This window comes from Urocitellus parryii, chromosome 5, assembly GCF_045843805.1.
Source record: "Urocitellus parryii isolate mUroPar1 chromosome 5, mUroPar1.hap1, whole genome shotgun sequence".
Classification (NCBI taxonomy): domain Eukaryota; kingdom Metazoa; phylum Chordata; class Mammalia; order Rodentia; family Sciuridae; genus Urocitellus; species Urocitellus parryii.
This window is the reverse complement of record NC_135535.1, coordinates 140907579-140932736: the sequence shown is the minus strand read 5'-3', so window position 1 is coordinate 140932736 and position 25158 is coordinate 140907579. Positions and strand designations below refer to the sequence as shown.

The following is a 25158-nucleotide window of genomic DNA, read 5'->3' as shown; positions in this document are numbered from 1 at the left end:
ATTGTCACGCACTCTCAATTATTTTAAGTGGAGAAAAATCAAGGAGAACCCCTTTTATTACACATTTATAGAACACTAATATATATATACTATAGTTATTAACAATGGATCAATTTTTAAAATTTTTGGTATATTATATTTTGAATTCCTTTTTCCATCATGCTTACAGTCTTTCCAAACTTGTTTTCTGTTACCAAAGTGTTCTGCAACCACTACCCCACCACAGTACAAATGAAAGAAATAAATATACAATAGGTCCTTGAAAATGACACTATCAGAGAAACTAAATTAATCCAATAACACATTAACAATTATTGAGTTTTCAAATTTTTAATAATGTAATTATCACTAGTAACAAATGTTAATGAGCCTTTTAAAATTATCATTTTGTGAATCTCTAGAATATAATGTAACATATCTAATGTACCAAATTTTCTTGTCTGATAAAAACAGGTTAACTAAGAAAGTAACTATTGTATCTAACGGGAAAAAAAGACAATATGAAAATAGTAGAGACTATTAGATAAGAGGGAAGGGTGGAGGAGTAAGAGGGAGAGCAAGGAGGAAGAATGGGGGCAGGGATATGAGCCAACTATGTTATTTTCATGTACAGATATGCTGCAGAGAAACTAATTGTTCTGTATAATTAAAATGTTCCAGTAAAAAAGTAGGTATTATATTGTAATATTACACAATATTATATTTAAAATACCTAAACATGAAGAATATTTCCAATTAGTTTTTAAGGATTATTTTCTATTTAGCTCTAAGGAATCAGTAATGTTATTGGTTCACTTTAAGGCTCCAAGATATTATGCATATCCCCTTATTTAAAATGTGCTTGCAGTGGAATGTGTTAAAAGTAGAACAGGATCCTTAATAATTTCTTTTTAGTACATTAAAACACTTGAATATATGCGTATATATTTTTATTACTTCCTTTCATCAACAAAACATCTTAGCACCCTTTTAAAATTGTAAATCACTTATTAAAAACTCATTAAGTTGTAAGAGTGGATTCTGTACTATTTATACTTGCATGAGTTCTCCATTAAGTGTATTTTTCTTCCTCTAAAGATAACAGCATTTGATGGAGTACAAGAAAGCGAGCCAGTTATTGTCAATATTCGAGTGATGGATGCAAATGACAATACTCCAACCTTCCCAGAAATATCCTATGATGTCTATGTATACACAGACATGAGAGCGGGAGACAGTGTCATACAGGTAAGTACCCATATGATGTAAGGATATGCACAAAGCAGTTATTTCCACGATCATTGCCCACTGTATTAAGAAATCACTTAAGAAATAAAAATGAGGGCTGGGGCTGTAGCTTAGTGGCAGAGCACTTGCCTAGTATGCATTGAGGTGCTGGGTTCAATCCTCAGCACCACATTAAAAAATAATAATAATAAAATAAAATAAGGGCATTCTGTCCATCTAAAACAAAAAAAAAATTTAGAAAGAAATAAAAATGAATTTCAGACTTATGTGGCTTAATTTAGCTAAAATGACTTTAAATTGATGCTCACTTTTTAAGTAAATATACATATATATGTCTACATGGACTCTAAAGTAGAATGAAGTCATTATTATAAACAGCTATTTGACTTGTTTGTATTTGATTTGAAATAATTTAACTGTTTTACACATTTATTTTAAGGGCAGGATTGTAATTAATTCATTTTTATGTCAATAGAAACTATATCCATAATCCTCTCACATATCAAATGATTTATATAATGAATGATTAATAAATCTTTATTTGAAAATGAAAGAAAGGAAGGCCAACATACAATCAAGAAATAAGTGAAAGAAAATATGAATGAGTGAGAATTTATAAATGCACTGGGCTTTATTTGTAGTTAATTGATGGACTAAGAGAATTACATTTTTCTTTATGAGATAATCTACCTTAGGTAGCCAAATTATAGTCTATACAAATAAAGGAATGACAATTATTTTCGTGTTCTTGTTTAATTAAACCTGATACTCTTCTCTATAATGATATAATTGGAAATAAAACTAAGTTTATATAGAAAAACAGCCAGCAGGGAACTAGAAAATGTAACTAAGAAAACGATCATAATTATGTGGTGGAACTGTATCTCAAAAACGTTTGCCTTAAGGGATCAAAAGCTTTTTTCTGATATTTGAAGGCTACAAAAGTTAATTTCCCTTATGGATTACTTTATAAAACAGATCTTGCTTTGCATTTAAAGATTTACATTTTATACATTTTCCTGAATTATGCAGATATAAATTGTTGTTTGTTTCTGTCTGCCTGCATTTTAAAAAAAATATTTAAAAGTCAAGAAATTAAACTTTATAATTAGTATTTTTAATGTTATTCCTGGTATGAGGTAAATGAATGTTTGGCTATCAATCATCCTGCAGGAGCCCAGAAATAAAATGAAATGGATTTCCCATTGAGAGAAAAAATTAAAACAAAGCACAATGGTTTAGAACTGTGATTGGCAAAAGCCCTTTTAGGGTCATGACATTGGTTGCTATGCTACACTCCCTTCTGCTCATTAACCTCACTGACCCCAAAGAAGATCAATTAGTTTTCTTTTTGGTTAGTAATCTTAAAATCAAAAAGAGTGAAAATATTAGAAACGAGGGTGATAATGAGCACTCTACAGAAAACAGAGGGTTGGATAACATGTTTTAATTATTGTAATGTCATTCTCAACATATGCATGAGATTATTTTGGCCTGATGTGAGTGCACACTAAATTCCTGTAGTCCACTATTTTCTTACTACAAAAAAACTGTTATTGTCCATAGGAAGTGGATAGATTTGTCACAAACATGTTACCAGGTCCTTGTTGAAAACTATAAGCTATAAATTATACCACTGAGTTTTTGTATATCTCTTATGCTCGATTATTGTGAAAAGGACCAAAGTGATTCTGATTTTTATATGTGAGGAATTGAAACTAAGATAAACATTATCTTAAAGCAGCACCTTTACTCCCATATCTGAAACTGTAACTGGATTATTAGCCTTTGTATAAACATTTCTCACAGATGAAGCTCTGGAATGCAACTATCACTGATTCTTCACCTCAATAACAAAATTATCTAAATTTGTCAATCAATCCCAGTGCCAACATATCTGTAGTTGTCTCTTTGTTGTCTGTCTCTTCTGTCTGTGTCTATCTATCTAATCTGGATTTGACTCATATCACACCACTAACGTCATATAAAATCATATATAATGTTTGTCTATTCTGTATGTATCAAACTCAAAAGCATTTCTCATTCATTAATCTATTTGAAACTTATGTGGATTCTCAAATTTATCGAAAACTCCCTTAGTTCTCAAGCTACATCTCTGCAGGCTGAGCCATGTTATTGTTGTTGTTCAATTCTCATGCTTTGAATGTTAATATTCCTCTAAAATCTGCTTCTAGCTCTCTCTTTCCTCTACTCCAAAATTTTCATGTAGTACCTCTATATATACCCATGTCACTCAAAGTGACATTCCCTCTGGTAACCCTGTCCTGAGCATTGAGCTGACATCACAGAAGTCTGTTGAACTTGACCATGCAGAGTTTTGACAAGCACTTCACACTGTATATACCCAAGAGAAGTTAACTAATCCATTAGCTTTCTGGCCTTCTTTGGAGGTGATTATATTATGAAGCACCCCTCTAGTCCTTAGGAGATGTAGTTGTATTTGCATCCTTCACCTACTGCATACCTTCTTATTATTTTTCAGATTATGAAATTTCTATCTTCTTATAACCCTAAGGCAGTATTACACTAGTTATAGTACTCATGTTGTGCATTAAATCTTAGACTCCCATTCTACCTGTCTGCTACTATATATATAGAGAGAGAGAGAAATACCTTTTCTTCCCACCTGATCCATCGTGCGATTCTACTTCAAAATATATCTGTCATCATTGTCTTTTATTTTATTTATAAAGGACTTTATTTTTAGAGAAACTTTGAGTTCACAACAAAAGTTATGGAAGGTACAGAGTTTTCTGATACATTCCCTGCCTCCCCTGTTATCCACACCCTCTACCAGAGTGGTTCATTTGACACAACTGATGAGCTTACACTGATATTTTTTAATCTTTCGAATTCTGCAGTTTAGATTAGTATTTACTCTGGGTATTTTGCAGTTTCTATGTTTTTACTAATGCATCCTAATGTGCATATAATATTATAGTATCATACAAAGTAGTTGCACTGCCCTAAAAATCCTGTGCTTTCCCTTTTCAGTCCTCCCCCACCACTTCTTGACAACAACTGATTTTTTTTTACTGTCTGTATGGTTTTGCCTTTTTCAGAACAAGATACAGCAGGTACCCTTTCCAGATTGACTTCTTTCACTTTATAATATGCATTAAAGCTTTCTCCATGTCTTTTCATGGCTTGATAACCTATTTATTTTAATGGTGAATGAAATACATTATCTCAATAATATCACAGAATGTCTATTCCTTCTCTTACTGAAGAATATCTTTGTAACTTTCACTTTTTTATCAATTATCAATAAACCTACTATAAATGTTTTATGCAGTTTTTAAGCAGTAATATTATCAATTCCCTTCTGTAAATAACATGGAGTAGGATTTCTGAAATGTATGCTAAGACCATGTTTAGTGTTTATTTCTAATTTTTTATTGGTTCTTTTTGGTTTTACATGATAATAAAATTTATTTTGATATAATTATAAAAGCATGGATTATAATTTGTTCTAATTCAGTCTCCAGGGTCTCTCTTTCCCTCCTTTCCTCTCACATTCTATTCCCTTCCATCTACTCTACTCATCTTTCTATTTAATTATACTTTTTAAAAAATTAATGTTAGGCTGAGGTTGTGGCTCAAGTGGTAGCACGCTTGCCTATAATGCATGAGGCACTGGGTTGGGTTCTCAGCACCACATAAAAATAAAATAAAGATATTGTGTCCACCTAAAATTAAAAAAATAACTATTAAAAAATTAATGTCTTGTGGTTGTACATAATGGTGAGATTCACTGTGCTATATGCATTTACATATATACAGGAATGTTAGGTCCAATTCATTCTACTATTGTTCCCTATCCCATTCCTTCTCCCTTCCCTTCATTCCCCTTTGTCTTATCCAAAAAACTTCTCTTATCTCCCCCCACTTTATTGTGGGTTAGCCTCCACATATCAGAGAAAATATTTGACCATTGTTTTGGGGGGGGATTGACTTATTTCATTTAGCATGATAGTCTCCAATCCATTCATTTACTGGCAAATGTCCTAAAGTCATTCTTCCTGAGAGCTGAGTAATAATCCATTGTGCATATGTACCACAATTTCTTTGTCCATTCATCTGTTGAAGGACACCTATATTTTCTCCATAGAATAGCTATTGTGAATTGAGCTATTATAAACATTGATGTATCACTGTTGTATGCTGATTTCAAATTCTTTGGATATATACCAGGTCATATGGTGGGTTTAGTCCTAGTTTTTTTGAGGACACTTCATACTGTTTTCCAGAGTAGTTGCACCAATTTGCAGTCCCACAAACAATGTATCAGTGTACCCTTCCTCCCACATTCTCACCAATATCTATTTTTACTGATATTCTTGATAATTGTCATTCTGACTGGAGTGAGATGAAATCTCAATGTAGTTATAATTTGCATTTTTTTAATTGCTAGATATGTTGAACACTTTTCATATATTTGTTGATCCTTTGCATTTCTTCTTTTGAGAATTGTTTATTTCCTTTGCTCATTTATTAGTTGAATCATTTTTTTGATGTTAAGTTGTTTGAGTCCTTTATATATCCTAGATATTAACATCCAATCTGAGAGACAGGTGTAAAGATTTTTCTTCCATTCTTTAGGCTCCTTCTTCATGCTCCTAATTGTTTCCTTTGCTGTGAAGAAGTTTTTTATTTTGGTGCCATTCATTTATTTATTTCTAATTTTATGTCTTATACTTTAGAGTCTTGTAAGAAAGGCAGTTCCTGAGCTAATATGTTGGAGTGTTGGGCCTACAATTTCTTCTAGTAGTTGCAGGGTTTCTGATCTAATTCCTAGGTCTTTGGTCTACTGTGAGTTGAGTTTTCTGCAGGGTGAGTCATGGAGTTAAATTTCAATCTATTACATATGGATTTTGAGTTTTCCCAGCACCATTTGTTAAAAGGCAATTTTTCTCCAACATTTTTGGCAACTTTGTCTAGTTTCAGATAACTTGTATCTATGTGGGTTTGTATCTGCTTCTTCTATTCTGTTCCAATGGTCTTCATGCTTATTTTGATGCCAGTACCATTCTGTTTTGTTATCACAGCCCTATAGTATAATTTGAGGTCTAGTAGTGTGATGTTTTCTACTTTGCTTTCTCATTAAAGATTGCTTTAACTATTTTGGGTCTCTTACTTTTCCAAATGAATTTCATAACTGATTTTTCTATTTCTGTGAAAAAAGTCATTGGAAATTTAATAGAAATTTTCATTGAACAGTATAGCACTTTTGGTAGTTTGGCCATTTAATTTGGTAACAAGCTGCAAACTATATTCAAAAGTGTTTGTATCAGGGCTAGGGATTTAGCTCAGTTGGTAGAGTGCTTACCTCATATGCATAAGGCCCTGGGTTCAATCCCCAGCACCAGGAAAATAAAAGTATTTGTGCCATTTTGCATATATATCATAATTTTTTTCTAAGTCCATGACTGTCATAAATTTCAATGGTACTCTGATAGACAGTAAGTTTATTTCACAGTATTCTACATTGCATTACTCCAAATGATTATTCTGAAACTAAACCAGAGCAGATCCCCATCCTTCTGGAAACTCTGATAAATGTATGGTTCAAATTCCACACATAACATCCAAGAACATCAGCCAAGAATAGTCAAACATTTTTTCCAACTCCTTCTGTACTTCTCCATGTTATTGACTTTAAGAGCATATAGAGTTTTGTTTTGTTTTATAATGGAATATCTTTCATTTTGTATAACTATTGACATCTTGCTCATGTTTTAATGTATTATTAAAGTTTTACTGTTATTTCTTCCAACTATATCTCTCATATGTTTTATTAAATTGTTAACTTTCACATACCCATTTACCTTATAGTACAATAAATCTTTTTTTTTTAATTTGTGCAATACAGTTTTACATAATTTTGGAAAATTCATTTTGACCTAACTTTGCAGGCACAGAATATAATTCGTTCCAATCAGTCCCCATTACTTCCCTTTTCTGTCCTCCCTTCCCTACATCCTTTCTCCTTTCTCTACTGTTTTTTTCTTCTCTTTATATGTAGTTTTTTTAAAATTAGTTTACTATAGATATACATAAAGTCTTCTTATTTTCCTGGTGCTGGGGATTGAACCCAGGGCCTTATGCATATGACCTAAGCATTCTACCAACTGAGCTAAATCCCTAGCCCTGATACAAACACTTTTGAATATAGTTTGGCAGCTTGTTACCAAATTAAATGGCCAAACTACTTGAATGTATATGATGATAATTGATTCAGATTTCCAGAGTTTATACATGTTGTGGTATATTCATATATGGACATGGGGTAATTTGATCAGTTTCATTGTGCAATTCTTCCATTTTTTGTCTCTTCTCCCTCTTCCTCAATTCCTTTCTTCTACTCCAATAATCTCTTTTCTATTTTCATGGGATTCCACCCCACCCTCTTCTCTTTCCTCCTCATTTTAATCTAGCTTGTGTAAATGAAAGAAAACATTTGACCTTTGATTTTCTGAGTTTGGCTTATATCATTTACCATGATGTTCTCTACCGACCTATAAGTTCTTTAGGACAGGAATTCTTAAAGGCTTCTAATTGCCAGTAGTTTGCAAAATAGTATATAATATATAAAATGGTATATAGTATATAAAATTGCAAAATTGTATATAGTAGGGATCTGCCTAATATCAATTTAATTTAATTCCCTCAAAGCAGCTTCAGTTTAGAAAGAACCTCATTCTAGATATGTGTTCTCTTTTATTTCAGACAGAATTTGCTCTGTCATAAAGTATTGTCTCACATGGCTCTTTATTACAATGATCTCTAATTTCACATCTTCAGGCAAGGTACATCTTCCTGCTTTTATTATGGATAAATATTTTAAATTATAGATATTTGATATATGTCCTTAATTATGATTTATCATGGATCATGGATTATTAGAGCTAGAAATACTTTGAAATTTTTTTTTCACAATCTAGTTTTTTAGAAAAACTTGAATGTATATGATGATAATTGATTCAGATTTCCAGAGTTTATAAATGTTGAAACTTATGTTGAATTTAATCTAAGAAAATAGAATTAGGAACCAGACTTGCTCATTGTGTCCCCCGCTGTCCTTTGCACTCTTACATTGTTATAGGGCTGGGGCCTTCTAGAAAACTGAGGCAAGGGAGGGGCTTCCCTTTCAATCCTACTTCTTATGATCATTTTAGAAAGATTTCAGACACGTCACTCAGAGTAACAGACCTGAATTTATTAGAAGTGATGGTGTCCCATTCCCTGTGACAAAAACACTTAGGGTTACTTCAGGGGAACTGGGCTGAGCAAAATAACCACATAAGAGACAAAGATACCTTTTTCTTTGGGGGGTCCTGTGACGGCTCTTCTGACCTTAAGGGTCTGCAGAAAGAGGGAGCAAGCAAGGGAGCAAGTGCTGACCCCTTTTATTGAGGAGAAGCCATTCCAATAAGGCAAGGGGTCAGGTTTTAAGGGGCTGAGTCTAGCTTCCTGATGTCTGCTGTCTGCAAGTTGACTGACATCTAGGAAGGCCACACCCAAGGGCAGAGCAAGAGAAGGGAACACACAAAGGGCATTTCCATGGAACATTCTATCCCAAACAGGGCAAGGGGTTACATCACAAAGGAACAAAGGAACAGGTGAGCATAGCTGGACCCATGGGGCTGAAAGGATATGCCTACACATGAAGACACATTTTGTGACATTTTGCGACTTCCAAGATCGGGGCAGCCATCTAGGACCACTTTGATGTGGCCAGAGCACTAGAAGTGACTGACAGAACCTGACCAATCAAGAAAGGAAAATGCTGGTCACATAGCATGATGGCCTCCCACAGGATGGGATGAAGAAAAGGGGACAGTCTTAAGTGGGGGGGGGGGAGCGGGGCTCTCAGACAGGAGAGAGATAGCATGCCTCTTTTGTCTTTCAGTTTTACTGAGATTCTCACCCAGGTCAACCTCTTGACTTTTCACTGACAGCAGGATGATATTAGACTTTCAAGTTCTTATTGCCATGATCACTTTAGGTGACTCTGGCCCATGGTAACCAATTCTAATTGGAATCTGTACAAACTTTGCATTCAAGAGGGAATTATCCTTATTTCCCTGAGCTGCTAAGTGGTCTGTGAAAGGGTCTCAAAATTTCCATTTCATGGTAACTTGTATACTTATTGGAATTATTTCATGCATGCATTTCTCCTGCAGATAACAGGTGACTTACTAAGGAATATAAAAAATCATGTCAACTGAAGCCAGGCCACAGATAAATTACTGTTTTTTTTTTTGTTTTGTTTTGTTTTTTTAATTTATTTTTTAATGTTGGTTGTTCAAAACATTACATAGTTCTTGATATATCATATTTCACATTTTGATTCAAGCTGGTTATGAGCTCCCATTTTACCCCGTATACAGCTTGCAGAATCACATCAGTTACACTTCATTGCTTTACATATTGATAAACTCATGTCTGTTGTATTCTGCTGCCTTTCCTATCCTCTACTATCCCCCCTCCCCTCCCCTCCCCTCCCCTCTTCTCTCTCTACCCCCACTACTGTAATTCATTCCTCCCCCTTGTACTGTTTTTCCCTTTCCCCTCACTTCCTCTTGTATGTAATTTTGTATAACCCTTAGGGTCTCCTTCCATTTCCATGCAATTTCCCTTCTCTCTCCCTTTCCCTCCCACCTCTCATCCTTGTTTAATGTTGGTCTTCTTCTCGTGCTCTTCTTCCCTAGTCTGTTCTTAGTCACTCTCCTTATATCAAAGGAGACATTTGGCATTTGTTTTTTAGGGCTTGGCTAGCTTCACTTAGCATAATCTGCTCTAATGCCATCCATTTCCCACCAAATTCTATGATTTTGTCATTTTTTACTGCAGAGTAATACTCCATTGTGTATAAATGCCACATTTTTTTTATCCATTCGTCTATTGAAGGGCATCTAGGTTGATTCCACAGTCTTGCTATTGTGAATTGTGCTGCTATGAACATCGATGTAGCAGTGTCCCTGTAGCATGCTCTTTTTAGGTCTTTAGGGAATAGACTGAGAAGGGGAATGGCTGGGTCAAATGGTGGTTCCATTCCCAGCTTTCCAAGAAATCTCCATACTGCTTTCCAAATTGGCTGCACCAATTTGCAGTCCCACCAACAATGTACAAGTGTACCCTTTTCCCCACAACCTCGCCAGCACTTATTGTTGTTCGACTTCATAATGGCTGCCAATCTTACTGGAGTGAGATGGTATCTTAGGGTGGTTTTGATTTGCATTTCTCTGACTGCTAGAGATGGTGAGCATTTTTTCATGTACTTATTGATTGATTGTATGTCCTCCTCTGAGAAGTGTCTATTTAAGTCCTTGGCCCATTTGTTGATTGGGTTATTTGTTATCTTATTGTCTAATTTTCTGAGTTCTTTATATATTCTGGATATTAGGGCTCTATCTGAAGTGTGAGGAGTAAAGATTTGTTCCCATGATGTAGGCTCCCTATTTACCTCTCTTATTGTTTCTTTTGCTGAGAAAAAAAAACTTTTTAGTTTAAGTAAGTCCCATTTGTTGATTCTAGATGTTAACTCTTGTGCTATGGGTGTCCTATTGAGGAATTTGGAGCCCGACCCCACAGCATGTAGGTCGTAGCCAACTTTTTCTTCTATCAGATGCCGTAAAAAAGAAAGCATGTTGGAATCATCACAGTGGGCCCATTTCATAGAATTAGTCCCTTCAGTTCATTTTCTCACCACTCATTCCTGCCAGTTCTCTGTTAACATGACTTTGGACAGTTTAATCTTCTCTTCATTTAAAATTTAAATGTATTATTTACCTTAGGCATACAACCCAATATTGTATATATTTATGGGTTACCATGTCTTTTCTGAATCTCACAAGAGTGTTGTAAATATTAAATTACTATGTTATAAAAACTACTATACATGTTCACATTGCATACGACATCTTTTATATGTCATCTCATTATTATTATACCATTCTCATTAACTATGTGGAATATTCATGATTGCCAATATTCCTTGCTACCATATCTGTGAAATCTCCTTGTGTCACATATTTTATTTAGTTTTTTTGTGGAGAAGACATGATCATAGCATTTTTTTTTGCAATTTTTTTTTATTGGTTGTTCACAACATTACAAAGCTCATGACATATCATATTTCATACATTAGATTGAAGTGGGTTATGAACTCCCAATTTTATCCCAAATGCAGATTGCAGAATCACGTCGGTTACACATCCACAAGTTTACATAATGCCCAATTAGTAATTGTTGTATTCTGCTACTTTTCCTATCCCCTACTATCCCCCCTCCCCTCCCCTCCCATCTTCTCTCTCTACCCCATCTATTGTAATTCATTTCTCTCCTTGTTAATTTTCCCATTCCCCTCACAACCTCTTATATGTCATATTGTATAGCAATGAGGGTCTCCCTTCATTTCCATGCAATTTCCCTTTTCTCTCCCTTTCCCTCCCATCTCATGTCTCTGTTTAATGTTAATCTTTTCTTCCTGCTCTTCCTCCCTGCTCTGTTCATAGTTGCTCTCATTATATCAAAGAAGACATTTGGTATTTGTTTTTTAGGGATTGACTAGCTTCACTAAGCATAATCTGCTCTAGTGCCATCCATTTCCCTGCAAATTCTATGATTTTGTCATTTTTTATTGCTGCATAGTACTCCATTGTGTATAGATGCCACATTTTTTTTATCCATTCATCTATTGAAGGGCATCTGGGTTGGTTCCACAGTCTAGCTATTGTGAATTCTGCTGCTATGAACATAGATGTGGCAGCATCCCTGTAGCATGCTCTTTTAAGGTCTTCAGGGAATAGTCCGAGAAGGGCAATAGCAGGGTCAAATGGTGGTTCCATTCCCACTTTTCCCAGGAATCTCCAAAATGCTTTCCAAATTGGCCGCACCAATTTGCAGTCCCACCAGCAATGTACAAGAATACCCTTTTCTCCACATCCTCGCCAGCACTTGTTGTTGTTTGACTTCATAGTGGCTGCCAATCTTACTGGAGTGAGATGGTATCTTAGGGTGGTTTTGATTTGCATTTCTCTGACTGCTAGAGATGGTGAGCATTTTTTCATGTACTTGTTGATTGATTGTATATCCTCCTCTGAGAAGTGTCTGTTCAGGTCCTTGGCCCATTTGTTGATTGGGTTATTTGCTATCTTATTGTCTAATTTTTTGAGTTCTTTGTATACTCTGGATATTAGGGCTCTATCTGAAGTGTGAGGAGTAAAAATTTGTTCCCAGGATGTAGGCTCCCTATTTACCTCTCTTATTCTTTCTCTTGCTGAGAAAAAACTTTTTAGTTTAAGTAAGTCCCATTTATTGATTCTTGTTATTAACTCTTGTGCTATGGGTGTCCTATTAAGGAATTTGGAGCCCGACCCCACAATATGTAAATCATAGCCAACTTTTTCTTCTATCAGGCAAAGAGTCTCTGATTTGATATCAAGGTCCTTGATCCATTTTGAGTTAACTTTTGTGCATGGCGAGAGAAAGGGATTCAGTTTCATTTTGTTGCATATGGATTTCCAGTTTTCCCAACACCATTTGTTGAAGATGCTATCCTTCCTCCATTGCATGCTTTTAGCCCCTTTATCAAATATAAGATAGTTGTAACTTTGTGGATTAGTCTCTGTGTCCTCTATTCTATACCATTGGTCCACCCGCCTGTTTTGGTACCAGTACCATGCTGTTTTGGTCACTATTGCTCTGTAATATAGTTTGAAATCTGGTATCGCTATACCGCCTGATTCACACTTCCTGCTTAGAATTGCTTTTGCTATTCTGGGTCTTTTATTTTTCCATATGAATTTCATGATTGCCTTATCTATTTCTTCAAGAAATGCCTTTGGGATTTTGATTGGCATTGCATTGAACTTATAGAGAACTTTTGGTAATATCGCCATTTTGATGATGTTAGTTCTGCCTATCCATGAGCAGGGTATGTTTTTCCATCTTCTAAGGTCTTCTTCTATGTCTTTCTTTAGGGTTCTGTAATTTTCATTGTATAAATCTTTCACCTCTTTTGTTAGGTTGATTCCCAAGTATTTTATTTTTTGGGGGGATATTGTGAATGGAGTAGTTGTCCTCATTTCCGTTTCAGAGGATTTGTCGCTGATATACAGGAATGCCTTTGATTTATGCGTGTTGATCTTATATCCGGCCACTTTGCTGAATTCATTTATTAGCTCTAATAGCTTCTTTGTAGACCCTTTTGGGTCTGCTAGGTATAGAATCATATCATCTGCAAATAGTGATAATTTAAGTTCTTCTTTTCCTATTTTCATGCCTTTAATTTCTTTTGACTGTCTAATTGCTCTGGCCAGTGTTTCGAGGACTATGTTGAACAGAAGTGGTGAGAGAGGGCATCCCTGTCTTGTACCAGATCTTAGAGGGAATGCCTTCAATTTTTCTCCATTCAGAATGATGCTGGCCTGTGGCTTATCATAGATTGCTTTTACAATGTTGAGGTATGATCCTGTTATCCCTAATTTTTCTAGCGTTTTGAACATAAAGGGATGCTGTACTTTGTCGAATGCTTTTTCTGCATCTATTGAGATGATCATATGGTTCTTATTTTTAAGTCTATTGATGTGGTGAATAACATTTATTGATTTCCGTATATTAAACCAGCCTTGCATCCCAGGGATGAATCCTACTTGATCATGATGTATAATTTTTTTGATATGTATTTGAATCCGATTCGCCAGAATTTTATTGAGGATTTTTGCATCAAGGTTCATTAGAGATATTGGTCTGTAGTTTTCCTTCTTTGATGTGTCTTTGTCTGGTTTCGGAATCAGGGTGATGTTGGCCTCGTAGAATGAATTTGGAAGTTCTCCCTCTTTTCCTATTTCCTGAAATAGCTTGAAAAGTATTGGTGTTAGTTCCTCTTTAAAGGTTTTGTAAAACTCTGCTGTATACCCATCCGGTCCTGGGCTTTTCTTAGTTGGTAGTCTTTTGATGGTTTCTTCTATTTCCTCTATTGTTATTGGTCTGTTTAGGTTGTCTATATCCTCCTGGCTCAATCTGGGCAGATCATAGGACTCAAGGAATTTATCTATGCCTTCACTATCTTCTATTTTATTGGAGTATAAGGATTCAAAGTAATTTCTGATTATCTTCTGTATTTCTGAAGTGTCTGTTGTGATATTGCCTTTTTCATCCCGTATGCTAGTAATTTGGGTTCTCTCTCTTCTTCTCTTCGTTAGCATGGCTAAGGGTCTGTCAATTTTATTTATTTTTTCAAAGAACCAGCTTTTAGTTTTGTCAATTTTTTCAATTGTTTCTTTTGTTTCAATTTCATTAATTTCAGCTCTGATTTTAATTATTTCTTGCCTTCTACTTCTTTTGCTGTTGTTTTGCTCTTCTTTTTCTAGGATTTTGAGATGAAGTATGAGATCATTTATTTGTTGGTTTTTTCTTTTTTTGAGGAATGAACTCCAAGCAATGAATTTTCCTCTTAGAACTGCTTTCAATGTGTCCCATAGATTCCGATATGTTGTGTCTGTGTTTTCATTTAACTCTAGGAATTTTTTAATTTCCTCCTTGATGTCTTCTAAAACCCATTGATCACTCAGCAACCTATTGTTCATTCTCCAGGTGATGCTTGATTTTTCCTTTCTTCTTTTATCATTGATTTTCAGTTTCATTCCATTATGATCAGATAAGATGCATGGTATTATCTCTACCCCTTTGTATTGTCTAAGAGTTGCCCTGTGACATAGTATATGGTCTATTTTTGAGAAGGTTCCATGTGCTGCTGAGAAAAAAGTGTAGCTACTTGATGTTGGGTGGTATAGTCTATGTATGTCAATTAAGTCTAGGTTGTTAATTGTGTTATTGAGTTCTATAGTTTCCTTATTTAACTTTTGTTTGGAAGATCTGTCCAGTGGTGAGAGAGGTGTGTTGAAGTCTCCCATGATTATTGTATGTTGGTCTATTAGACTCTTGAACTTGAGAAGAGTTTGCTTGATGAATACAGCTGCACCATTATTTGGGGCATATATATTTATGATTGTTATGTCTTGTTGGTGTATGGTTCCCTTGAGCAGTATGAAGTGTCCTTCTATATCCCTTTTGATTAGCTTTGGCTTGAAATCTATTTTATTAGATATGAGTATGGACACTCCTGCTTGTTTCCACGGTCCATATGAGTGATATGATTTTTCCCAACCTTTCACCTTCAGTCTATGTATATCTTTTCCTATCAAATGCGTCTCCTGTAGACAGCATATTGTTGGGTCTTGTTTTTTGATCCATTCTACTAGCCTGTGTCTCTTAATTGGTGAGTTTAAGCCATTAACATTTAGGGTTATTATTGAGATATGGTTTGTTCTTCTATCCATATATGTTTATTGATGTTACTAAACCTGATTTGTTATCCTCTTTGACTACTTTCCCCCCTTTACTGTCCTACCTCCCATTGTTGGTTTTCAATGTTGTTTTCCGTTTCCTCTTCCTGTAATGTTTTGCCAAGGATTTTTTGAAGAGATGGTTTTCTAGCTGCGAATTCTTTTAACTTTTGTTTATTGTGGAAGGTTTTAATTTCATCTTCTAACCTGAAGCTTAATTTCGCCGGATACACGATTCTTGGTTGGAGCCCATTGTCTTTCAGTGTTTGAAATATGTTATTCCAGGATCTTCTAGCTTTCAGAGTCTGTGTTGAGAGATCAGCTGTTATCCTGATTGGTTTACCCCTAAATGTAATCTGCTTTCTTTCTCTTGCAGCTTTTAAAATTCTCTCCTTATTCTGTATGTTGGACATCTTCATTATAATGTGTCTAGGTGTGGATCTCTTATGATTTTGCACATTCGGCGTCCTGTAGGCTTCTAGGATTTGGGATTCTGTCTCAATCTTCAATTCTGGGAAGTTTTCTCGTATTATTTCACTGAATAGACTGTTTATTCCTTTGGAATGGAGCTCTGTGCCTTCCTGTATCCCAATGACTCTTAAATTTGGTCTTTTGATATTGTCCCATAATTCTTGGATGTTCTGCTCATGGTTTCTTAGCAGACTTGCTGAGCTGTCTATGTTCTTTTCCAGTTGAAATACTTTGTCTTCATTGTCTGATGTTCTCTCTTCTAAGTGATCTACTCTGCTGGTAGTATTCTCAATTGAGTTTTTAAGTTGGTTTATTGTTTCCTGCATTTCTAGAATTTCAATTTGTTTGCTTTTTATTACCTCTATCTCCCTGTGAAATTGATCTTTTACTTCCTGGATTTGTTTGTCAATGTGATCTTTCATTGTCTGATTTTGCTGTCTCATGTCTTCCTTGAGACTCCAGATCATCTGAAGCATATATATCCTGAACTCTTTATCTGATATTCCATCTGTTGCAGCTATTACCTCTTCTAAAGTTGAGTTGACCTGCATTGCTTGTGGTCCTTTCTTTCCTTGTCTGTTCATACTGCTCGCGTTTCTTTCTGCTTGGTGCAACTGTTGTGTTTTGAAATTCACCCCCTATTTATTTATGTTGCTCTTGTATAGTTGAAAAGTCTCCCTTGCAGGTGCGGGCGGCGGCTGTGCCCCTACTCCAATTGGGGTGACGTGTCTACCACGCTGGCGGCTCTCTGGGCCTGTTCTGGGAGTGGAAGGCGGCTCTGCTCTGTCCCTATTCCAATAGGGGTGTCGTGACTACAATGCTGGCAGGTCGCTGGGCCTGTTCTGGGTGTGGGCGGTGGGCTTGGCTGGCGGGATTCCACCTAATGGCAGTCCCTAACCTCCCTGCTTGCTAATTAATGGCTTCTCTGAGGCGCCACGCCTTCTGTAGCTGCGGGGCAGGCCGCGCGAATCAGTTGGCCTGGATCTCCGGGGTCCTGCTGCTGTCTGTTTTGATGTTGCACTCTGAAGGAGAGTGGCGGTGTATCCTTCAGCTTTCCCGGATGGTGGCCGCTGACTGCCTCGGTGGAGTGTCCGCTGTGGGGGATGGGACTGTACCGCTTCCTTCCCCTTCTGAGATCCCGTGCTCGGCCCAAGGGTCCATGTGGGCTTGGCTGGTGGGATTCCACCTAATGGCCTTCCCTAACCTCCCTGCTTGCCAATTAATGGCTTCACTGAGGCGCCACGCCTTCTGTAGCCGCAGGGCAGGCCACGCGAATCAGTTGGCCTGGATCTCCGGGGCCCTGCTGCAGGCTGCTGGGATCCCTGGCCCTCTATCACTTTGATTTTTTCTGCTTGCCCCTCCCCCAGCGCTGGCTAGCCCACATCGATGTTTATAAGAGAACAATTCATATGAGAGATGTTGTGGAATCATCCCAGATGCCCGTCAACATTTGAATGAATGAAGAAAAAAAGTGATATATACACAATGAAGTTTTACTAAATCATGAAGAATATTGAAATTATGGCATTTGCTGGTACGCAGATGGAACTGGAGAACATCATACTGAATGAAAAAAAGCTTGACACAGAAAGTAAAAAGTCAAATGTTTTCTCTCATATGTGGAAACTATACAAAAATAAGAAAAAAAGGTGATGAGGTGGATCTCATGAAAATAGATGAGAGATCATTGAAGTAGAAGAATTTGATTGAGGGGAAGGAAGAAGGGACAGGAAAAGGCAAGAATGGTGAAATGAAACTGACCAAACTGTTCTATGTATCTATATAAATATCATACAGTAATCTCACTTTTATAAATGTCTATAACACATTAATTTTAAAAAATATATAAATAAAGAGAAGAAAGCCCAGGAGAGTGGAGGAAAGGTAATAGGGAAGAGAACAGGGGAGTGAAAGAGGAAAAAATAAGGACTGAATTGGAGCAAATTATATTCCATATACGTATGATTATGTCAAAATGAATCCCAATATTATGTTTATAATGCACTAATAAAAATATTTCAAAAAATATCTGATTATTCATCAAAAATAAGGATTATGTTTTATAGAATATATCAAATTCCTTATGTGATAGGACTATATTTTATTCAACCCATGTATTTTTCAGAACACTTAGTTTAGTACAAATTACATTAAAATCCATTTACATTAAATTATAATTTGGCTGAAAATTCATCCATAATATCTCTTGGTAATATGCATTTATATTTGAACATGGTGGTAGTTTTTTTTTTGTCCTTTGTGAAACTGAATGAGCAAGTATATTTTGCATCTAAAATTGCCCACTGCTTTATTGGAATGCTACTGTTTTTTTTTTCCTCTAAAATCCTTTCTATTTGAAATATATCCATATCCAACTACTTTTCTTTTGCACAAGTGACTGTAATTTGACATTGGAGCAGAAATTACTACAAAAGGAAATGAAAGGAAAAGATAGCTTGTTTCTTATTTTTTAAATAACAGCCAAAAAATGATAAGTTTGGTGAGATGTTTTAGTTTTGTTATTATAGGATGTAAAGGAAAAAAGTCAACATAGTGTTTTTTTAATTTCTTCTAGAGTAGTACCAAATTTCAATTCAATTATCTAGTAAAGCAATAATATCTAGAACTGTAATAATGAGAATACTGTTGAAATTTTAAAATGTCCAAGTTAATATGATTGAAAAAAATGTGTACAAACAAACAAAAACTTCATGAAAATTCAAGCAATTAGGCATTAATGTTTGAAATTTGGCCATGGAAAACTACTATGACAACCTAAAAGTATGCTAGATGATATAAAGGTAGATATTTTTAATTGCATTTATAAATACATTTTCTTTGAAAATAGGTATTTCTAAATATATAAGGGGGATGATATATGAAAATAATATAAAAGACAAATAGTCTCTTTTCCCTCTCTTTCAGTAGTATAGATTCATAATGCAGGTGTTTGTAATCACTATATTGATTTTCATAAATATTTTCACCAATTTTAACAAATGGGAAAGTTCAGTCTGTTAAGGTCTTAGGAGATCCATAGATTTTAAATATTTTATGTTATGAGTAATATTTATTATTTATGGAAAAACTAAAATATTATATATTATATATCTTATTTTTATTATTGCTATTATTATCATGTTACCTTTCTTTGATAATACTCTGGACCTAATACTCTAGAACAGAAATTAAATTTTAGTAGTTTTCTTACACTCTATGATTTGACACACCTCCCATTATTTTAGATCCCACATACAATAAAGTACTGTAGAATAAACATGTTAATTATTAAAATTTACCTCTATAAAAGCATAGCTGATAGACTTCTCATGAAATTTTTTCACATTGTTTAGTTTCTAAAGTTTCCAAATGGGAAAGGTCTACTGGATAATCAATTTAGGAAGTACAATGTTCTAGAGATCTATATATCTGAAGTTTGATTAAGTTTTTAAAATGCCTTAATCTGAAATGTATGCAATTTCCCATTACTCAAATAGAAATCCCAAACTGGAGAACATCCCTAACTGGAGAACATTTATTTTACCTATATCCTTGAATTCCTTCATCCTTTGGTTCATTGAAAAGATATTCATTAAAAACATCTTTGTTCCCAGCATTGTGCAAGATGTTGTGTGTACAATAGTGATGAAAAAAGACAGAAAGTAAAGAAAGAAATTGTCCTAGTGTTTACTTCAACAGAGCCTATAATTTGATGGAGTAAGGATTTTAAAAGTATAATTTAAAAGTTTATAATATGCTATGAAGGAAAAATTAGAATATTCTGAGATGATAAGAGGGTATAAGTTAGAAAGAGAAGTTATGGAAGACTTCCTTGAGGAAGTGACATTTAAACTGAAGCTATAGAGGAAAAGCAGATCAATAGTCATAGTGGGAGCATGAGAATGAGCAAGAAGAAACAAATGATAGAATTTAAATGTGGATACTATCCAGAGAACTGGCCATGCAGGACACAGACAACAGGCTTAATTCCAATAGCAGTCACAGGAGAGTGCATGAGAATTATTTTATGTAATCTTAAATTTAAAATAGCCCTCTTAGTACTAAATGAAGAAGGGAGACAAAAATAAGATGTAAAGAAAGATATTGCAGAGGTATATGTAAAAGTTGGTGGTAACAATAGGAACAGAAAACAGGTAAAAGAGGAAAAATTGGGAGGATTCCAAAGTTTATTAAATGACTATATAGGCTTGTCTAATCTTCTTTAGAATTATGGAAATCAAAAAAAATAATAACCTTAATATATGCTTTAAAATGCTATGATCAGAAGGCGTGGCGCCTCAGTGAAGCCATTAATTGGCAAGCAGGGAGGTTAGGGAAGGCCATTAGGTGGAATCCCACCAGCCAAGCCCACACGGACCCTTGGGCCGAGCACGGGTTCTCAGAAGGGGAAGGAAGCGGTACAGTCCCATCCCCAACAGCGAACACTCCGCCGAGGCAGTCAGCGGCCACCATCCGGGAAAGCTGAAGGATACACCGCCACTCTCCTTCAGAGTGCGACATCAAAACAGGTCGGTGTCATTCAGCTCACCCCCCAGACAGCGGGAATTCGCATAAAATCTCTCCTAGGCTTGCCGGGAGAGGGAGTATCAAGCTGAGCCTCCATACAGACTAGGGGGAAACCAGAGACACCTGACCTCCAACCCCTCCTCCCAGTAGCAGCCAAAAGGAAACCTGGCTAGCCAGCGCTGGGGGAGGGGCAAGCAGAAAAAATCAAAGTGATAGAGTGCCAGGGATCCCAGCAGCCTGCAGCAGGGCCTGGAGATCCAGGCCAACTGATTCGCGTGGCCTGCCCTGCGGCTACAGAAGGCGTGGCGCCTCAGTGAAGCCATTAATTGGCAAGCAGGGAGGTTAGGGAAGGCCATTAGGTGGAATCCCACCAGCCAAGCCCACACGGACCCTTGGGCCGAGCACGGGTTCTCAGAAGGGGAAGGAAGCGGTACAGTCCCATCCCCCACAGCGGACACTCTGCCGAGGCAGTCAGCGGCCACCACCCGGGAAAGCTGAAGGATACACCGCCACTCTCCTTCAGAGTGCGACATCAAAACAGGTCGGTGTCATTCAGCTCACCCCCCAGACAGCGGGAATTCGCATAAAATCTCTCCTAGGCTTGCCGGGAGAGGGAGTATCAAGCTGAGCCTCCATACAGACTAGGGGGAAACCAGAGTCACCTGACCTCCAACCCCTCCTCCCAGTAGCAGCCAAAAGGAAACCTGGCTAGCCAGCGCTAGGGGAGGGGCAAGCAGAAAAAATCAAAGTGATAGAGTGCCAGGGATCCCAGCAGCCTGCAGCAGGGCCCCGGAGATCCAGGCCAACTGATTCGCGTGGCCTGCCCTGCGGCTACAGAAGGCGTGGCGCCTCAGTGAAGCCATTAATTGGCAAGCAGGGAGGTTAGGGAAGGCCATTAGGTGGAATCCCACCAGCCAAGCCCATACGGACACTTGGGCCGAGCACGGGATCTCAGAAGGGGAAGGAAGCGGTACAGTCCCATCCCCCACAGCGGACACTCCACCGAGGCAGTCAGTGGCCACCATCCGGGAAAGCTGAAGGATACACCGCCACTCTCCTTCAGAGTGCAACATCAAAACAGCGGACACTCCATCCAGGCAGTCAGCGGCCACCATCCGGGAAAGCTGAAGAATACACCACCACTCTCCAACAGCTTGCAACATCAAAACAGCCAGCAGCAGGACCCCGGAGATCCAGGCCAACTGATTCGCGCGGCCTGCCCTGCAGCTACAGAAGGCGTGGCGCCTCAGAGAAGCCATTAATTAGCAAGCAGGGAGGTTAGGGACTGCCATTAGGTGGAATCCCGCCAGCCAAGCCCACCGCCCACGCCCGGAACAGGCCCAGCGACCTGCCAGCATTGTAGTCACGACACCCCAATCGGAATAGGGACAGAGCAGAGCCGCCTTCCACTCCCAGAACAGGCCCAGAGAGCCGCCAGCGTGGTAGACACGTCACCCCAATTGGAGTAGGGGCACAGCCGCCGCCCGCACCTGCAAGGGAGACTTTTCAACTATACAAGAGCAACATAAATAAATAGGGGGTGAATTTCAAAACACAACAGTTGCACCAAGCAGAAAGAAACGCGAGCAGTATGAACAGACAAGGAAAGAAAGGACCACAAGCAATGCAGGTCAACTCAACTTTAGAAGAGGTAATAGCTGCAACAGATGGAATATCAGATAAAGAGTTCAGGATATATATGCTTCAGATGATCTGGAGTCTCAAGGAAGACATGAGACAGCAAAATCAGACAATGAAAGATCACATTGACAAACAAATCCAGGAAGTAAAAGATCAATTTCACAGGGAGATAGAGGTAATAAAAAACAAACAAATTGAAATTCTAGAAATGCAGGAAACAATAAACCAACTTAAAAACTCAATTGAGAATACTACCAGCAGAGTAGATCACTTAGAAGAGAGAACATCAGACAATGAAGACAAAGTATTTCAACTGGAAAAGAACATAGACAGCTCAGCAAGTCTGCTAAGAAACCATGAGCAGAACATCCAAGAAATATGGGACAATATCAAAAGACCAAATTTAAGAGTCATTGGGATACAGGAAGGCACAGAGCTCCATTCCAAAGGAATAAACAGTCTATTCAGTGAAATAATACGAGAAAACTTCCCAGAATTGAAGATTGAGACAGAATCCCAAATCCTAGAAGCCTACAGGACGCCGAATGTGCAAAATCATAAGAGATCCACACCTAGACACATTATAATGAAGATGTCCAACATACAGAAAAAGGAGAGAATTTTAAAAGCTGCAAGAGAAAGAAAGCAGATTACATTTAGGGGTAAACCAATCAGGATAACAGCTGATCTCTCAACACAGACTCTGAAAGTTAGAAGATCCTGGAATAACATATTTCAAACACTGAAAGACAATGGGCTCCAACCAAGAATCGTGTATCCGGCGAAATTAAGCTTCAGGTTAGAAGATGAATTTAAAACCTTCCACAATAAACAAAAGTTAAAAGAATTCGCAGCTAGAAAACCATCTCTTCAAAAAATCCTTGGCAAAACATTACAGGAAGAGGAAACGGAAAACAACATTGAAAACCAACAATGGGAGGTAGGACAGTAAAGGGGGGAAAGTAGTCAAAGAGGATAACAAATCAGGTTTAGTAACATCAATAAACATATATGGATAGAAGAACAAACCATATCTCAATAATAACCCTAAATGTTAATGGCTTAAACTCACCAATTAAGAGACACAGGCTAGTAGAATGGATCAAAAAACAAGACCCAACAATATGCTGTCTACAGGAGACGCATTTGATAGGAAAAGATATACATAGACTGAAGGTGAAAGGTTGGGAAAAATCATATCACTCATATGGACCGTGGAAACAAGCAGGAGTGTCCATACTCATATCTAATAAAATAGATTTCAAGCCAAAGCTAATCAAAAGGGATATAGAAGGACACTTCATACTGCTCAAGGGAACCATACACCAACAAGACATAACAATCATAAATATATATGCCCCAAATAATGGTGCAGCTGTATTCATCAAGCAAACTCTTCTCAAGTTCAAGAGTCTAATAGACCAACATACAATAATCATGGGAGACTTCAACACACCTCTCTCACCACTGGACAGATCTTCCAAACAAAAGTTAAATAAGGAAACTATAGAACTCAATAACACAATTAACAACCTAGACTTAATTGACATACATAGACTATACCACCCAACATCAAGTAGCTACACTTTTTTCTCAGCAGCACATGGAACCTTCTCAAAAATAGACCATATACTATGTCACAGGGCAACTCTTAGACAATACAAAGGGGTAGAGATAATACCATGCATCTTATCTGATCATAATGGAATGAAACTGAAAATCAATGATAAAAGAAGAAAGGAAAAATCAAGCATCACCTGGAGAATGAACAATAGGTTGCTGAGTGATCAATGGGTTTTAGAAGACATCAAGGAGGAAATTAAAAAATTCCTAGAGTTAAATGAAAACACAGACACAACATATCGGAATCTATGGGACACATTGAAAGCAGTTCTAAGAGGAAAATTCATTGCTTGGAGTTCATTCCTCAAAAAAAGAAAAAACCAACAAATAAATGATCTCATACTTCATCTCAAAATCCTAGAAAAAGAAGAGCAAAACAACAGCAAAAGAAGTAGAAGGCAAGAAATAATTAAAATCAGAGCTGAAATTAATGAAATTGAAACAAAAGAAACAATTGAAAAAATTGACAAAACTAAAAGCTGGTTCTTTGAAAAAATAAATAAAATTGACAGACCCTTAGCCATGCTAACGAAGAGAAGAAGAGAGAGAACCCAAATTACTAGCATACGGGATGAAAAAGGCAATATCACAACAGACACTTCAGAAATACAGAAGATAATCAGAAATTACTTTGAATCCTTATACTCCAATAAAATAGAAGATAGTGAAGGCATAGATAAATTCCTTGAGTCCTATGATCTGCCCAGATTGAGCCAGGAGGATATAGACAACCTAAACAGACCAATAACAATAGAGGAAATAGAAGAAACCATCAAAAGACTACCAACTAAGAAAAGCCCAGGACCGGATGGGTATACAGCAGAGTTTTACAAAACCTTTAAAGAGGAACTAACACCAATACTTTTCAAGCTATTTCAGGAAATAGGAAAAGAGGGAGAACTTCCAAATTCATTCTACGAGGCCAACATCACCCTGATTCCGAAACCAGACAAAGACACATCAAAGAAGGAAAACTACAGACCAATATCTCTAATGAACCTTGATGCAAAAATCCTCAATAAAATTCTGGCGAATCGGATTCAAATACATATCAAAAAAATTATACATCATGATCAAGTAGGATTCATCCCTGGGATGCAAGGCTGGTTTAATATACGGAAATCAATAAATGTTATTCACCACATCAATAGACTTAAAAATAAGAACCATATGATCATCTCAATAGATGCAGAAAAAGCATTCGACAAAGTACAGCATCCCTTTATGTTCAAAACGCTAGAAAAATTAGGGATAACAGGATCATACCTCAACATTGTAAAAGCAATCTATGATA

At 36.8% G+C, this 25158-nt stretch overlaps 1 protein-coding gene across 1 annotated transcript in view; it reads left to right on the top strand.

The window, feature by feature from the left end:
• LOC144255071 (protocadherin-15-like) overlaps positions 1 to 25158 on the top strand; it is a 452955-nt gene that overhangs the window by 153972 nt on the left and 273825 nt on the right. The window contains 1 exon segment of the mRNA XM_077799103.1: positions 1078 to 1227. Coding sequence (XP_077655229.1) covers positions 1078 to 1227 — 150 coding nt within the window.